This window comes from Ursus maritimus, unplaced genomic scaffold (genome assembly GCF_017311325.1).
Source record: "Ursus maritimus isolate PB19 unplaced genomic scaffold, ASM1731132v1 scaffold_21, whole genome shotgun sequence".
NCBI classification, from domain to species: domain Eukaryota; kingdom Metazoa; phylum Chordata; class Mammalia; order Carnivora; family Ursidae; genus Ursus; species Ursus maritimus.
The window spans coordinates 19,851,594-19,868,451 of record NW_024424564.1 but is presented as its reverse complement, the minus strand read 5'-3'; the positions used below and the strand labels follow the sequence as shown (position 1 = coordinate 19,868,451).

Here is a 16,858-nt window from a genome sequence, read left to right as displayed (position 1 = left end):
GGCAAATATTTCTCTAACACCTGCTTTGAGTTAGGCCCTAGGCCAGGTGCAGCATTATTATAAGCAACTTAGCTGAATAATAAGAAAACCATCCTCTTTCCATTACACAAATCATACAAATGGAATCCATCACATAAATGGAAATCCTCAAAGAAATATTTTCTCTGAGATTTAACAAAGAGTTAACATTCCCGAAAATCTACTTGAATGTCATTTTCGTTTTATAAAACATGATAATTCTTTATTTATTTTTTTTTAAAGATTTTATTTATTTATTTGACAGAGAGAGACAGCCAGCGAGAGAGGGAACACAAGCAGGGGGAGTGGGAGAGGAAGAAGCAGGCTCATAGCGGAGGAGCCCGATGCGGGGCTGATCCCAGAACGCAGGGATCACGCCCTGAGCAGAAGGCAGACGCTTAACAACTGCGCCACCCAGGCGCCCCCATAATAATTTTTTAAAGGGCCCATTATGTTACCTCAAATCCCATATAAGGAATTCTAAATCACTATTTAAATTCAGCTCCAAGAAATACATATGCAATTGCATTATTGTCCCATTCAAAAGGCTCAGCTTTCTTTTCTAAGAAAATGAGAAGTATAGAACCCAAATGATCAAGAAAATAAGCCTGAGAGAGGTGAGAGACTGCTTGGGGTCCCCTGACTGTGACAAAGCCCAGGTCAGTGCCTGGCTGCCTGGTGCTTCATCCAAAACCCTTTATGCTATCACCTGCTGCCTCTTCAGGAATTTAAACTGAGGAAAAAGTACATAGGTTGGTAAGGCCATGGTGCTGGGAAGAATCCCGGAGGTTCAAATGAATTCTAAATGATAGAATTGTTCCATCCCACAATTTACTTTTTCTGGCATAACTTAGCCAAGAAATCTTTAAAATTGAGTAATTCTATAACTAGATTGGAAGATGGGTTATTCCACAGTATTCCTACTTACATGCATAAAACCTTTCTTCAAACTAATAAACATTCCCCTCCCCCAAACTCTCAGGTCTTATTCTTGGTAGCTAGGAAGGCAAAACTGGGTCTCTCTCTGATCTATTCAAGAAGGCCAGTTATATATTGGCTCTGAATCTTTGTCAGAACACTAAGGAAAAGTCTCAAGTGACACCCAAACCTCATTCATACACATTTGGAAAAGATTTCCAAAGATTAAGTTTTATTTTAAGTTGCTTTTATTTAAGTTAGTTTTATTTTAAGTTCAGGAAGGAAGGAAGGAAGGAAGGAAAGATGGAAGGAAGGAAGGAAGGAAGGAAGGAAGAGGAAAGAGAAGAAAAGGTTTAAGAAAGAGGGCAAGAATAATTGAAGAGTTGAACTATGAAGATTTTTCCTGAATCTTCTTAGAAAAAGATGTGATAATCTCATCTGTACCTGTGCAAACATAAGTGTATCCTGCACAAACATTAGGGAGGTTAAACTGGTTAGATTCTGGTCACCTGACTAGCCTTGGAGTTTGCTAAAGTTTTAGTGTCTGTATGATATAACTTTAAGGTTATTGTTTGAAAGAAATCCTCTCTTCCTACTCCCCACAATTCAATTCCAAGCATGAGATGTTTGGAAATTCTATCAACCCATGGTGTTATTTTCATTATATCATTGATCATATCTTACCTGATTCCATCCTTTTTTATTTCATGCCCATAAATTCGAATTTCCTCTTGGTCTGAAAAGAACAAGCTGATTGACCGATAACAGGAATACACTGAACCACGGCACTTAGGGCTATTATGAACCTTGAAGGGGGAAAAAAAAGAAAGCATGGGAACCAACAACAGATATATAGGCCTTCATTTGAGTTACCAATGTCACAATGCCTGTCCACAGTTCTATAGCACCCTTAGACCTATGCCACTTTACAAGATTACAGCCACATTTAGGATTTTCAAGAGAAAAAATAGGTTTACCACAGAAATTGGACAACAAAATTAACTTTATAAAGTACAAGATAATTCAGCATATTTTTTAAATGAACTGAATCTTTACATGCTGTGTCAATATTCTTTTTTTTTCTTTCAAGATTTTATTTAAATTCGAGTTAGTTCACATATAGTGTAGTATTGGTTTCAGGAGTAGAATTTAGTGATTTCATCAGTTGCACACAACACCCAGTTCTCATGACTTCAAGGGCCATCCTTAATGTCCATCACCCAGTTACCCCATCCCCCCACTCAACTCCCCTCCAGCAATCCTCAGTTTGTTCCCTATAGTTAAGAGTCTCTTATGGTTTGCCCCCTCTCTGTCTTTATCTTATTTTTCTTTCCCTTCCCCATGTTCGTCTGTTCTGTTTCTTAAATTCCACATATGAATGAAATCATATGGTATTTGTCTTTCTTTGACTGACTTATTATTCTAAAGATACATGGTATGTACTGGAAAAAAACTAGCTCTGACAAGAAGACAGTAGAGCACACCAAAGAAACACATTTGTAGTTTTCATGTCTATGTCATGTTAGAGACTCATGAAATGGAGCTCTACACAATGCAATACTTAAAGGTTGCAAAAGTGACTAATAACCTCTCTAAAAATAAAATTGCTCTAAAAATAAAATAATATTTTAGGGAAGACAAAGATTACATCTCAGAACTGGATGGGAAAATTAGTTTACTGGAGGGAAGGAAGGAAGGAAGGAAGGAAGGAAGGAAGGAAGGAAGGAAGGAAGGAAAAGAAAAGGAAAGAGGAGAATAAAGAAAACAAGAAGAGAAGGAAGAAGAATGTTAGATTCTCTTATTCTATTTCAAAGTTAATTTCAAAGATTCGAAATTAAAGTATAACTATCTGACCATATTGAGAAGAAATTTATGGAGCTAGAGAGTTTGAAGAAAAAAATTAGTTATTGGAGTATAGAAAATGTTGCAAACAAAAAATGGGATAATAGCTAACTCTATACAAATGCAAAAGAAGAGAAATAAAATCATAATAAATTATTGGGCTCAGCTCTAAACAATATTTATATGAATTCATATATATATATATATATAATATGTAAATGACAATATTAAACCACATATCATTTAACCTAAGATGGTGATACAGCTCTGTAAAGAGGACGGAAGGAAAATGTGTGTGGGTGTGTGGGTGTGTGTGTGTGGGTGTGTGTGTGTGTTAGGGGCAAGAAGGGTGATATAACAAAGATGATTCCACCTTCCATAGTAGGAAATGATCAAGTAAGGCTTAACTTTGAAAGATAAAGAAATAACAGCGTATTTTGGCACAAGATATAAAAGCCAGAAGAAACAGCTGAAAGAGTTGAAGTAATTGCCTTTGGGAGCCAGATCTCACCCAGGGTTGGGAATAAAGGCAAGCAGGGGCTACATTTTTGCTTCACATGCCTTAGATGAATTTTTAAAACTATGTACATGTTTTATTTTTATAAAAGTAAAATGAAATTGAAAAAGAAAATGATCAGGAATACAAAAAGGACATATGCATAAAGATGTTGATCAACATGTCTATTAAAAGACTGAAAATATTTTTTAAAATCTAAATTTCTAAAACAGGGCATAAGTAAAGAATTTGAATATTCCATAAACTGGAACAAACACAGCTAACAAAATTTGGTTTTTCAAGAATATTTGACATGGAAGAAAGTTCTTGATGTAATTACCAGGTGAAAATCTGGAATAGAAAATTATACATAGTATGATTTCAAGATTATAAACATGTTTAAAATTCAGAGAAAAAAGAGTAGAAGAAAATATGTAAAGCTGTTAGCAGTGGTAACTCTTTCTGTTAATTTTTATTTAAATTCTAGTTAGTTAACATATATGGTAATATTGGTTTCAGGAGTAGAATTTAATGATTCATCACTTACATACAACACCCAGTGCTCATCATGACAAGTACCCACTTTCTTGGCCATGACTCATCTAGCCCATCCTCTACCCTCCTCCACCAACCCTCAGTTTGTTCTCTAACCTTAAGAGTCTATTATGGTTTGCTTCCCTCTCTCTCTCTTTTTTTCCCCTTCCCACATGTTCATCTGCTTGTTTCTCAAATTCCACATATGACTGAAATCATGTGGTATTTGTCTTTCTCTGACTTATTTTGCTTAACATTATACTCTCTAGCTCCATCCATGTCATTACAAATGGCAAGATTTCATTCTTTTTGATGGCTGAGTAATATTCTGGAAAACAGTATGGAGGTTCCTCAAAGAGTTAAAAATAGAACTACCCTATGACCCAGAAATTACACTACTAAGTATTTACCCAAAGGATACAAACATACAGATTCAAAGGGATCCAGGCACCTGATGTTTCTAGCAGCATCACCTACAGCAGCCAAAGTATGGAGAGAGCCCAAATGTCCGACTGCTGTCTATATAGCAGTAGCTCTAATGCTATTTTTTTAAACTTCTCTGAAATTTTCAAATTTTCTACAAGAAAAGTAAACTACTTTGGGGTGCCTGGGTGGCTCAGTCAGTTAAGTGTTTGCCTTGGGCTCAGGTCATGATCACAGGGTCCTGGGATCAAGCCCCCCATCAGGCTCCCAGCTCTGCAGGGAGTCTACTTCTACCTTTCTCTCTGTCCCCTCCACACACACCCAGCTTGTGTTCTCTCTCTCTCTCTCTCTCTAATAAATAAATAAAATATTCAAAAAAAAAAAAAAGAAAGAAAGAAAAGAAAAGAAAAGTGAACTACTTCTATAATCAGGGGAAAGATGACATTTAAAGCAAATGGATTGTTGCCTAGAAAGAAAATTCCACCAGCCAAAACAGAGCCAAGTAGAAACAAAATTAGCTCTGGGAGCACAGTTCAGCATTGTGTGCTATTATCAAAGGATAGATTATCTCATTGACACTTTATTCTTCAGAAGGTTGAGACCCCAGACAAGAACATTTCAATGAGGGAGTCAGAAGGTGTTTGAGTGATAAACCCAGCGAGAGAGCAGAGGAGTAACAGACAACAAGGGGCTGAAAGCAGGAGCCCTGTAAAGACTGAAGGTGCATGACACTAACGTCCCCATCTAAAGAGACAGAGGATTTTTTATCCTTCTGCCCCATAAGTTAATTTTCAATAGACCTCATTTTCTTTCTGGGTCACAAGGCCTTTGTTGCTCTTAAAAAGCTCCTAGGCCTAGTTTTTAAGATTTGCACCACCTACGAGAGGAGAATTTAGGCAACTCCAATTTAAGTTAGAAGGGAAAAAGAAAACAGAGGTTCAAACAAATGATGCTTACAGAGTGAGTTCTAGCTTCTGAACAGGATAGCATGGCCGTTCCTGACTGATTGGAGATAGCTAGAAAGTCAGGGGAAGAGAGTGAGACAGGGAAAGAGCTCCCTCACTGTATTTCCAGTAGAGCCACTCTGCAGCTTGCATTCCGAGAGTTCTCTTAAGAATTCTTCCAAATCAAGAATTCAGCTAAACACTAACTTTCTGAGCTCAATTATGTAGTATGAACCAACCTAGTAAGTAGCTGCCTGTCTCTATGTCCTCGGGCCTTACTACTGTGCTCTGTTTCCTGAAGGCCAGCCTCTGATTCACACTAAGGGGTGCCTTAAAAAAATATTAATCCAGGGGTACATCACAATGGTAGTGTCAGGAAGGAAATGTGTATGAGCAATTTGATTAACGCCCAAACCCACTCCCTCTTCAAAATGCTTGAATAAAATCTGAAGAATGAGGATATCAGCTGGAGTTGGGATTATGACATCTGTGATACAGACATTCTGCATTGCTTGTAACTCTCTCCCACATGGATCCAAACCCTTCTTCTCCCAGTCCACAGCTCCATCTCAATAGAATAGACTCATTTTAGCTACAAATTGGGTTCATCCCATTAAGAACCAATCTTTCCCTTTCCCCAGTCAAAGACCCAAGTATTCGTGCTATGATTATTATATATTTTCCATCATTTGTCCAGTCCTTTAAAAATACAGACTTTGTTAAGAAAAAAATCTTTAAGTTAATTATGCCCTAGGATCACCTACCCATACAGTGTACCGAGGCTCCAAATTACCACAGTCCTTTGCAAAAATGTAAGAACAGTTTCCTGGGAAATAATAGTAAATGCCATCAAAAGTTTCAAAGTGGTACTGTCCCCAGGTTTTGCAAATCCCATCTCTGCCATTGCCCATGTTTGGCACTGAAAAGAAATAGGATAATATTTAGTAGAATAAAAGAAATTATACCCTGTTTCTGGCAAGGTTCAGTTATGGCAGGTGATTCTAACTTTCATTAAAATAAATATTTTCTTCTTTAGTGGTCAATATCACAGAAAGAAATAACTAACATAAAATTATGAGTTGCTCTCAAAACTATTAAACTCTCCTAAAGGAAAACATGGTCTCCAAGTTGTTTTGAAGAAAGGTTTTATGTTAGAAACTTCCTTAAATTTTGCTTCCAAAGGAAGACTGGAAGAAGAGACTAGTAAGGAAAATTATACAGTAAAAGAAGCTAATAGTGATAAAACGAACACAATGGCTCAGAAAAGAAAGAAATGTCACCACTGATTGCCCTCAAAATTTGCATAAGCAGCACTAGAGTGTTCCAGACTCTGCAATTCTTTCAAAAATATCTTAATAGTGTCCACAGAGAAAAATAACCACTGACAAAAGAAAGATCATGTTTATATGTCTGAGACCTTGGGATGGGGAGCATTAGTCATCCAAAGTATGCTGGAATTTAGTAATTCATAGCCTTAAACTGGCCAAATTTCAAGCACTATTCATCTTAAATCATACAACTTTATCTCCTATTGTCTTCATGACTACCTCTCTTCTTCCCTTGTGGATAACCCTCTATTCCATTTTTTTATTTTCTAGACCCTTCTCTTTAGAATAATATGGAAATCAATGAACTTTACTGAACACTCAATGTAAAACATCTTAATGCACACTATAGGGAGCACAGAGATAAGGCACAATCATTGTGTCTTTTCTCTGTAATTTTACCTAAATTTATTAGCCTTGACCAACTTTAGCCTTTTCAGGAAAAAAATTAGAGTGATTCATTATTCAGTCTTCTCTGATAGTATTTCCACTGCAGATTTTCATAGAATCTTGTACTTTCCTTTATAGTATGTGTTACAAGTATAATTATTGTGTATCCCTTTTGCATTGGCCCCTTCCTCTAGACTGTAACCTCCAGGAGGGCAGAAATATGTCTATATTATTCACTATTGTATCCCCAATGCCCAGGCCTGGGATTTAGTAGAGATTCCATAAATACTTATTAAACAAATTAATATTTATCCGTATTGATGTGGAAGCCTATCCTAGACACCGTGGATAAAAATATTTTTAAAGAACCCTCTGCCTTTGAAGAGCTCTCAAAACTGTTTCGATTTTATGTACAGAATGTTCAATTAATTCAAAGTCAAACAGAATGAGTGGCTCCAAATATCAAATTTAATTTATAAAGCAAAAACAGAAATGAATAAGAACCTGGGTTTAAGGGACTAATATCCAGGACGTCCATCCAGGAAGTGGAAAAAACACTTGAGGAAGTAGTAGAGATCAGTGAGAAGGGAAAGCGGACATGTGCATTTTCTTTTACGTTGTTTCTAAATTATAGGAATGAATTATGGACACTCCAGTTAATACATAAGACGATTGCCCCAACTCCCAGTGCATGAACAGTGATATAGCCAATTACACCTTAAAGTTCTCCTTGATTTATAATTCTCATAAGTACCCCTGAAACTTACCAATCTGGCACCGTGTCCCAAGTGCCTGGAATATTTGACAGTCACATGTACCAGTCTTAGAACAGAAAGCCCCATTAAGGCATTCACGAGGACAAGAACCTGAAGGGCAAAAAAATAAGTTATCTTCTGGCACGCATCAGTTCTTATAAACATAATATGTCAAGATTTAGCTTGGACTAACTGTAACCATTATTAATTCAAACAGAACCCTGGGCTTCTTGTCTTGATGAGCTAAAGAATAAAGCCCGTCAAGTCTCTATCTAGTTCATTTCATTATGTGTGCTGTGAAAGAAAGACAGGCTTTCACATCTCAAACTACCCTGAGAGCAAAGGTTAGCTTCCTTCAAGCAATTGAAAGGTCAAGTTCCCATGTAAGGAAACCCTGTCCCAAATGATGAGAACCAGAAATGCACAAGCTGCAGAAGATTCCGTCGACGGAGTTTGGCCCCGGCTGCACGTCCAAAGGGTTCCACCTCCAGGAATGAGTGTTGTATTAAAGAGTAGTGTCCATCATTAGCTCGAGGAATCAGGCAAAGTATTAAAAAAAAAAAAAAAAAAAAAGAAACTCTCATTTTTGAGGAGAAGAATTAAACATTTTATTCTAAATGTGTGTATTAATTAATCTTCAGGCTCAGTTACAAATAATACATTCTTTCTGACCATACTTAATTTTAATGGGGTATAAACCAAAGTCATGACTGGCTGTAAGCAAAAATATTCTTTTTCATGGAAAGAAACATTGCCCCAAAGGATTCTGTTGACAAGAGGAAACAAGAAACTATGAGCTCCTGAGTTTTGAAAATGCAAATGAATCACAGAGAAAATTTTTCCTCTAATAAGGAGAGAGGGCAAGAAGCAATTGGCAAATTTCAAGCAGGAAGAATTTAAGTAACACATCAAGAGACTGAGAACACATCTCTGAGTCACCATAAAGTAGTGCCTCTCTGGACTATGTTAAGGTCGTGGAAGGCAGTTAACTAACTGCAATGATTTAACAACAATTCTGTGCAAGTCAAGAATTTAAAAACCCTATTGTCCTTCTACCCTTAAGATCCATTGAGCCAAAATATCTCTTTACATTTAAACACCTACCACTCTCTAAGTACATCTTACCTGAGGAAAAATGAGCTGTTTCAATTTTGATCATCAATCAAGGTAAAAACATACGTTTTTCACAAATTTAAATGCAGTTTTTTTCCCCTTTAAATTTGATCTTAGATCACAACCTTACATTTTAATAATAAATATCTAATAAATAAATATCTAAACACCTAGACACACATGTATCTCCTTCAAAAATTTATTTACAGCCCTATTTATTCTCTTGAAAACAAGATTCAAACCAAAACTAGCCAAGAATTACTGTTATTTTAAGTAAAATGAAAATTCTGAATTAAAGTTCAAATTCTCATCAGCATTCTGCTTATTGAAAATGGGAAATGGGTGAGCAAAAATAAGGAATCGAGGAGCCAGTAAATGACTCAGAAAAAAATTGTGTGATACCCAGTGATATTTCTTCCTGATCATGTAGTTATCAGCTTAGTCTAATTGTTTAATTTCCAGATGAAATTCAAATTTCTACATGAAATGGACTTAGCTATTACTATTATTACCACCTTGGGTCAGTTTCCTCCTTGCATTCAATGGCAACAGTTAATTCAATATATCCCTCAAAGGGGACTTTTAAGAAAGCAAATACAAAAACAAAGGTGTGACACTGACCTTTTATTTTGCTCTCACCCCAATTAATAGCTTCATGGAAGAAATATCTTGGAGACGTTGCTTCCAACTTTGAAAGACAGAAATAAGAATTCAAGACAGATTTAATTCAAGACCAACAATAAAATCAGGAAGTCTGGGAAACAGTTACAGATAGAGAAATTATAAAGTGCTGACTCTATTTCATTGGCTTATGGAGGCAATCTCAGCGAGGCTCCCAGAGAAGCCCTTTGTGGTTAAAGGACCTGACCTCAAGGTTTGGTTTTGCCTCTTACCTGATTTTGATGAGTCTTTATCCTCTCTGAACTCATTCTTCTCCTGCCTCCCTGTCCTCCTTGAAAAAGGACCTGGGTGGAATCTAATCTTTGCATTAACTGACTGCTTTGCCTACAGAAGAAGTTCTTCTCTGATATTTCGAAGCGCAGATGGGTCTGGAGAAAATGCATGGGGCGGATGAACCAACAGACAGGGATGTCCGCACTCCCTGCAGAGCCATCTGTGAAGACACCATCCACAGAAGCTTCTGCTGCTACAGTGTGACTGTGTCCCCCTCAGTCTCCAAAGAACTGACACTTTAAAATTCATAGAACATTCAAATATAACTGTTTATAGACTCCCCACCACTTTAGGGTAATGGTTAAGAGGATGAATTATGGAATCAGACAGACCTGGATGAGAGTCCTAATTCTTCCATTCCATACTCTTAGGCAAGTTCCCTAACCTCTTAAAAAAAAAAAAAGTTTCTTAACCTCTTAGTGCCTTCTTCCATTGTCTGTAAAATGGGAATGACGGGTACTGACTTAATTGTGCAGCTATGACAGTAAATTAGTGCCTCACACATAGAGAACTAGCAACAAAGAGATTTATATTAATCTACGCAACCCCAATAAACCTTAAGATTTCTGGAGATCAATATAGCTTACTAGCAAAAAATTGTGGATTACTAAACCTAATTAACTAAGGGTTCTTATTCAAACTCAGTGACAATTCAGTGTATGGTCTGAAGCAATGTCCTTTCGATTAGCATTTCTATGTTCACCAGAAGAACACAAACTCCCAAAATCTGCCACATAATTGTCAAATTGAGTACCAGATGTTAGAAAAACCAGAAAGGGTGAAGGACAATAAGAAAGGGGTGATAAGGAATGTGACTTCAGGTGCAAAGTCCTACTTCAACAGATCTTGGTCTCCTTCCCACACACAGAGTTTTATTTTGGTATTTTCCAGCAAAATACTTTTTCTTTTAACAGCCAAAGCTGCTCCATGCCAGAGAAGAGGACTCTCACACTCTCTCTCAACTTCAACACTCCTTTCTAAACTCCTTGCTTGGGGCACCTGGGTGGCTCAGTCGTTAAGCGTCTGCCTTCGGCTCAGGTCATGATCCCAGCATTCTGGGATGGAGCCCTGCGTCAGGCTCCCTGCTCAGCGGGGAGCCTGCTTCTCCCTCTCCCACTCCCCCTGCTTGTGTTCCCTCTCTTGCTGCCGCTCTCTCTGTCAAATAAATAAATAAATAAAATCTTTAAAAAAAAAAAAAAAACGAATAAACTCCTTGCTCAACACTATGCCTTCAAGTTCACTGTCTCCTGTTCTCATTCCTCCCAGGTTTTATCCTCACCGCTCAATCTCCCCTTTTTGCCTTTGCCTCTATCTTCAAATTAGGTTAAACTCACAACAGTACTGACTTTGAATTCCCAAGACAGCAAATTTTATCCTCTCTGCAGCCATCTTGTTTCCAACTGCCTACCTCTAGCACAGCCACTAATATTCCTGGGCACCAAAATCTGACTTCAGCTCCAGTGAATTATCTGTGACACTCACTAAAAGTGTATAGTGGCTTCAACTCTGCTTCATACAGGCTTATAACCTTGAACAAATTATTTAACCTGCACAGCCTCAGTTTCCCAATCTATAAAATGGAATAAGAGTAGAATTGTATTCAATGAAATGGGGTAAGTAAAGCCGTAAGAGTAGTGCTGGGCTTCAACAAGAGTTTTAAATACGTTACCTATTTTTATTATTAGGCAAAAACTGAATACATCGGACAAGAATAACCAAGGCTAGAATATATAATTTTTTTTGCTCCATATCCTCTTCCTAACTCAGGCTGCACCTCCACGGAAATAACAACTGTTCAACACCCCAGCCTTCCGGCCGCAGAAGCATCCTAGCTACGTAGCATCCCACTGACCACATGTGCCATGTATCATTTCACATTTCACCGATGCTAAGACAAGACCCATACATAGCTTTTACTTTTTTAACCAACCTGAACACAGAATGGCGTCTTACATTTAGAACTGGGAGCACTTTTGTCTTCAAGTCATATAAATAATGGCAAACAATTGATGGTGTCTTAGATTCAATGGACAAGTTACACAGAAATGACTTCTTTACCGGCCTATCTTCTCTAGGCATTGAGGATCTAGACAATAAGCACTGTTATTCATTTTATGCCTCCAGCACGGTCTCCTGTGTGTCGTCAACAAATACCAACTGAACTGAAAATAGGCATTATTCAAATAGGAGTGATCTGCCTGCCAAGCCTTCTCTTTTTCTTTTATTTTTTTATTTTTTTTATTATGTCACATTAGTCACCATACAGTACATCATTAGTTTTTGATGTAGTGTTCCATGATTCATTATTTGCGTATAACACCCAGTGATCATTACAACACGTGCACCCTTAATATAAGCCTGTTTAGAACCACGATTATAAAAGATTCTGTTGAATCTCCCTCCACATCCTCTCAGCCCACCTGCATCTGGGTTTCTTAACCTCTTAGTGCCTTCTTCCGTTGTCTGTAAAATGGGAATGACGGGTACTGACTTAATTGTGCAGTTATGACAGTAAATTAGTGCCTCACACATAGAGAACTAGCAATAAAGAGATTTATATTAATCTACACAACCCCAATAAACCTTAAGATTTCTGGAGATAAAAAGACCCTTCAAGACCCTTCAACTTCAAGCACTAGCTTCTTTCTGTCTCTGCCTCAGGGCAGAATCCAAACAGGAAAGACCACAGAAAATGCCTTCCTGGGGACAGAAGATCCCCCAGAGGCCACCCTCAACCAATCAGAGACAGGAATCAGTAGATAAGTACCCCAACTTCCCCCATCCCTTGGAGAAACAATTCCACACCTCATTCTACACAGCTCCTCAGGGGACCCCCACCAAGACTGAGCCCCAGAAGCCCCTCCTTAACACACTGTAAGATTTGCTCCCTTCCTGGTCTCATTTGTGCACTTCCCCCAAATAAATGGCCTGCCCCTAAGCCTCTGTCTCAGCACCTGCTTACAGGAGACGACTTTTGAAATGTAACACAAATGCGAAAGAACTCCAGGCACTGGACGCATACATCCACTTAACCGATAAAAGATGACAGCCCATTCTTCCTCCTTGCTGATAACATCTCCACAGGAGCGTGAGAAGCACAGAGGAACTGTCTTTAGGTGAGAAATCACTGTGGCACAAAATATACCACTGACACAAGTCCGTGTCTCCCCTTTCTTGGCTCATTGTTCATCCCCTTGCCAACATATTTCTGAATCCTTACTTGCACAGATACCTATCCATCAATGCTCCGCCTTCCTAGAGCAAGAACTGTGAATCCGTGGACAAGAAGGGCCTACGACAGATGAAATTTCAATCCTAAACAGTGCAACGCGCGATTACGACCTCACTGCCCTTCTTCTTCAGGCTTTCTTCTTTTAAAACCTGTTCCGATGTTACCTAATGTTGATGCGTGTTCTCTAGCTGCAGGATACAGACGAGCAGGTGCAGGTGGCCTGCTCTTCATTCTCTCTAAAAGGGAAGTCACGACAAGGTAAGTGTGTTCCTCACTTGCTAACTGAAGGTAACTCCTTTGGGGTAAATTAGACAAATTCTAGAAATATCTAAATGGACAACAGTATAACCTCCCCCATAGGTCACCTTATGTGACAACTTTTGGGTGTATTTTACAGATTTTTTACAATGGTGGGTGCACCACAATGCAGTTTTTTTCAAAATTGGGTTTTCTACTGAGTCATGCTGATGTCTTTTTGTGGTCAACATGGTCAACAGACAAACATGTCATTAAATTTCTCAGAGAAAAACCATTTCAATCACTTCACATGATGCATAAGTACTTAAGTACATAAAACACTTTTTTTAAGGGGAATAAAGTGTTTCCGTTCCAATCTTTTGCCTAAGTATAAAAAAAAAGAAAAAAAAAGATTTCTATTTTGAATAAGAATAATTAGTTCTGTCCTCTAAACTGTCAAACCCATCTTCAGTTCTCCTTAATTAACACCAAAAAAATATAAAAATTCAGGCACTTACCAGAAAATACTAGCAGAATTGATTGCAATTTAGAATTTGACAAAGTCTTCGTTGAATACATAAGCCATTCACTATATAAATACCCAAATCACATTAATTTCCCACATATACCTTTAAGTTAGGATTCTCTATTTTCCCAACTATCTTTTACAGAGAAATATTTTTTAAACCCACCTCTTCGAACATTCCAGTCAGAGTTGGAAAATATTGCAATTATGTTATCCAACATCCCTTATTAAGGGGATCTTGGCAAAACGGCCTTCTCAGATTCAGTGCTACACACCCCTCCAAAAATAAAGGTTACCTGTCCAGAAGTGTCTGTCATGGAGATTTGTCAGACACTATAAAAGCCGTCTGTCAGGACACCAGGTCGCCTCTGATGCCCTTCTGCATCATGTATACTGTTCTCTGCCCCTGCTTACTTGGGTTTGTTCGACTATCATTGCTCTGATATCATCCTTAATTTTTAAACCAATTAAAAATTTCTGGCACGTAGATGAGATTAAATCTCCCACACATGCTGTGAGCCTATCGGTAGGTAACTGAGGTGAACAGCAAAAAAGCCTTTGAGCAAACAAGTCAATGTGAACCAAGCATGAGGGTGAGGGTTGCAGAAAAGCAGTAGAGAAGTTATTCTGCCTCTTCTCCTTCCTGTCTTGTTTTTAGCATTTTATTCCCCTTCACAAAGGTCTCATTGTTGAAGTGACTGCAGAGTCCCGAAGCAGAATGGATTATTTCTCTGCCTCTCTCCATCAGAGGCATAACCTACCTGTGCTGCTAAAAGAGCTCTTTTCTGTCGATTTTCATTAAACCCGTTTCTGGAAGAAAACAAAAAGAACTTGTATAGTCAAAGGCCCCTTGGCAACCTGAACAAGGCTTTCCCAGGAGAGAGCTGATGTGTTCCTCCTGATTTCCATCACTTTATCAAAGAGGTCTTTCTTGGTTTAACATTTAAAAGCCCCCCCGCCCCCACCTCTTGGAGGGGTTAGATTTGGGTGGTGGTGCTGTCTCATTTTACAAAATTCAAGAGTGTCCCCAGATCTCTCCAATCTCTGATGTAAACTGAATTTTAGGAAGGAACTTCAAGATAGAGAAATAAACAAAATCATGTAATATTGTGGCACCAACACACAGGATATTTTCTCCACATGACTTCATAAAACTGGTGAGGTAAGTATTCGTCAAGAGCACATTTGCTTATTCCAAACATAATACTTCTCTCCCTTTCCATGTCATAAAGCACGGATTAACGTTAATGTGAAAAAGTACATCACAAACTGTGATCTATCAAAATCAAATGATGAACAGAATTTTGCTTTTCGTTAAGCAGATCGGTTTAACCCAAAAAATGATTTTCATTATTTACTGCTAGAACGATTTTATTGTTTTAATCATTAAAAATTGTTTTACTCTATGTTAAGTTACAGCACATTTATAATCAACAATGTATATTAATAATAAGAATATAAAAGGGGAAATTACCCAACATAACCTCTTTATAACTCTTTGAAGTGAAAGTAATATCTCCTTAGTATCTACAGTCACTGGACACCACCAAGAACTCATCGTATAATTAAAATGAAAAGAAAGAACTTTTCTTCATAAATAGGGAAATTAATGACTGATAATTTTTAATTTGTGGAACTGTTTTTAAAGAACTACATCTCATGCCCTTATTTTACAAAATATCTCATTTATTTTCTTTTCAAAAGCAGATACATTTATCTGCTGAGTGATGCTCATTCCCATTAACTTTATGTTTGAGAGGACAGAGAGAATAAGACATACTCACTTTGATACTTTCGTCCAGATGGATGAGGCACAAATATATCCTGCCAGAGATAAATATATACAGATAAGAACAGAGAAAAAACTACCCAAATGTCTTGGTCCCATGATCTGGTTATTAAGCAGATCATTTTAGCCTAAATTCTAAAACTTAGACTGAGTTTTGCTGTGAGTTAGCTTGCATTTTCTAGTGGATTTTGAGCAGCCAATTCCCCGTGAGACATCAGAGGGACTGTTAATCTGGATAGAAGGAACAGTGTACCTATATTCACAGAGACATAATAGGGTGGAAGGAACACTAGAATTGGACTCAGAGATCCAAGTTTTAGGCTTGGTCCTACCCCTTAGTAAATGCCAAGCTTGAGCAAGCTAGCAAACACATCAAAAATGATGGTATTGGGCAAGTGCATCTTGAAAGTCCCCTCCAAGCTCTCAGTGCTCTATGACATTTTCCCCTTGGAATTTCAGTCACTATAAAGATTGGAAGATGGGGCCCATGACCTTGCTAGTCTTACATTTCAGTAATTTCTCCCACTTCTCCTACAAGCTCCAACATATACAACTCTTTTCAGGTATTAAACACTAATGTAAATAAATGCTTTCCCCGTGAGAATATTTTATAAACATTAACTTTTAAATAAAATTGCCTTAAAAATAATTGAAAATCAATTCTTAGCCCTACATGATAAAGTCCTTCTTACAAAGAACTTTTTACCATTCTTTGGGTTGATGGCATGAAAAAAGTTTAAGTACTCAATTTTTCTTAATTCATTATAAAATTCAAATGTTTAAGTTATACAGACAACTATTTTAAATCATCTTTTAGAAAAGAAAAAATTAGAATCAGAGTTTCTTTCATTATAGTTGCCTATCATGATAAAAGCCTAATTTTAATATTTGAAGAAAAGACTCAAAAAATGAAAACTAAAGTCCCAAATTATCTGCATCGCTAAGAATTTTCAAAAAAGGTGGCCCCGGTGTCATTTAGTATGTATCCATTCTAATGACTTCAAAGTGCTGCTCCTATCAGTTGCAAGAGAGGCTAGAACACAATAAAATAAGGTAAAACATTCATATAAGTTCTTACCTTGTAATGAAAACAGTATATGAAGCAAGAATAGACTCCGAAGTATCATTAAATTGAGTTTCCTCCCAATGTTCATTTCAGTGGAGCCTTTCTCCCTGAAATGCAACCAAATTGTTGGTCTTTACTCTGATGGCATCTTAGAAGTATGCATATGTGTAGAGTGCTCAAATTCTTATAAATATAACTTTGTAATAAAGTAATTCAGAAAGAAATTCCAGTCTTTCTAACTACATACAGCATCTGAAGCTTTAGAGCTTGCAGGCAAGGCTTTGGCTGAGTGTCTC

At 37.5% G+C, this 16,858-nt stretch overlaps 1 protein-coding gene across 1 annotated transcript in view; it reads right to left on the bottom strand.

The window, feature by feature from the left end:
• The window catches only part of OTOGL (otogelin like), a 124,300-nt gene extending 107,650 nt beyond the window's left edge, over positions 1 to 16,650 (bottom strand). Inside the window, exons 1-7 of the mRNA XM_008710356.2 lie at positions 16,575 to 16,650; positions 15,492 to 15,531; positions 14,469 to 14,517; positions 9,380 to 9,446; positions 7,658 to 7,756; positions 5,940 to 6,094; positions 1,621 to 1,742 (exon numbers count right to left, since the gene is read on the bottom strand). Of these exons, the coding sequence (XP_008708578.2) occupies positions 1,621 to 1,742; positions 5,940 to 6,094; positions 7,658 to 7,756; positions 9,380 to 9,446; positions 14,469 to 14,517; positions 15,492 to 15,531; positions 16,575 to 16,650 (608 nt within the window). The remainder of the gene's footprint in view (positions 1 to 1,620; positions 1,743 to 5,939; positions 6,095 to 7,657; positions 7,757 to 9,379; positions 9,447 to 14,468; positions 14,518 to 15,491; positions 15,532 to 16,574) is intronic.
• Positions 16,651 to 16,858: the final 208 nt, after the last annotated feature.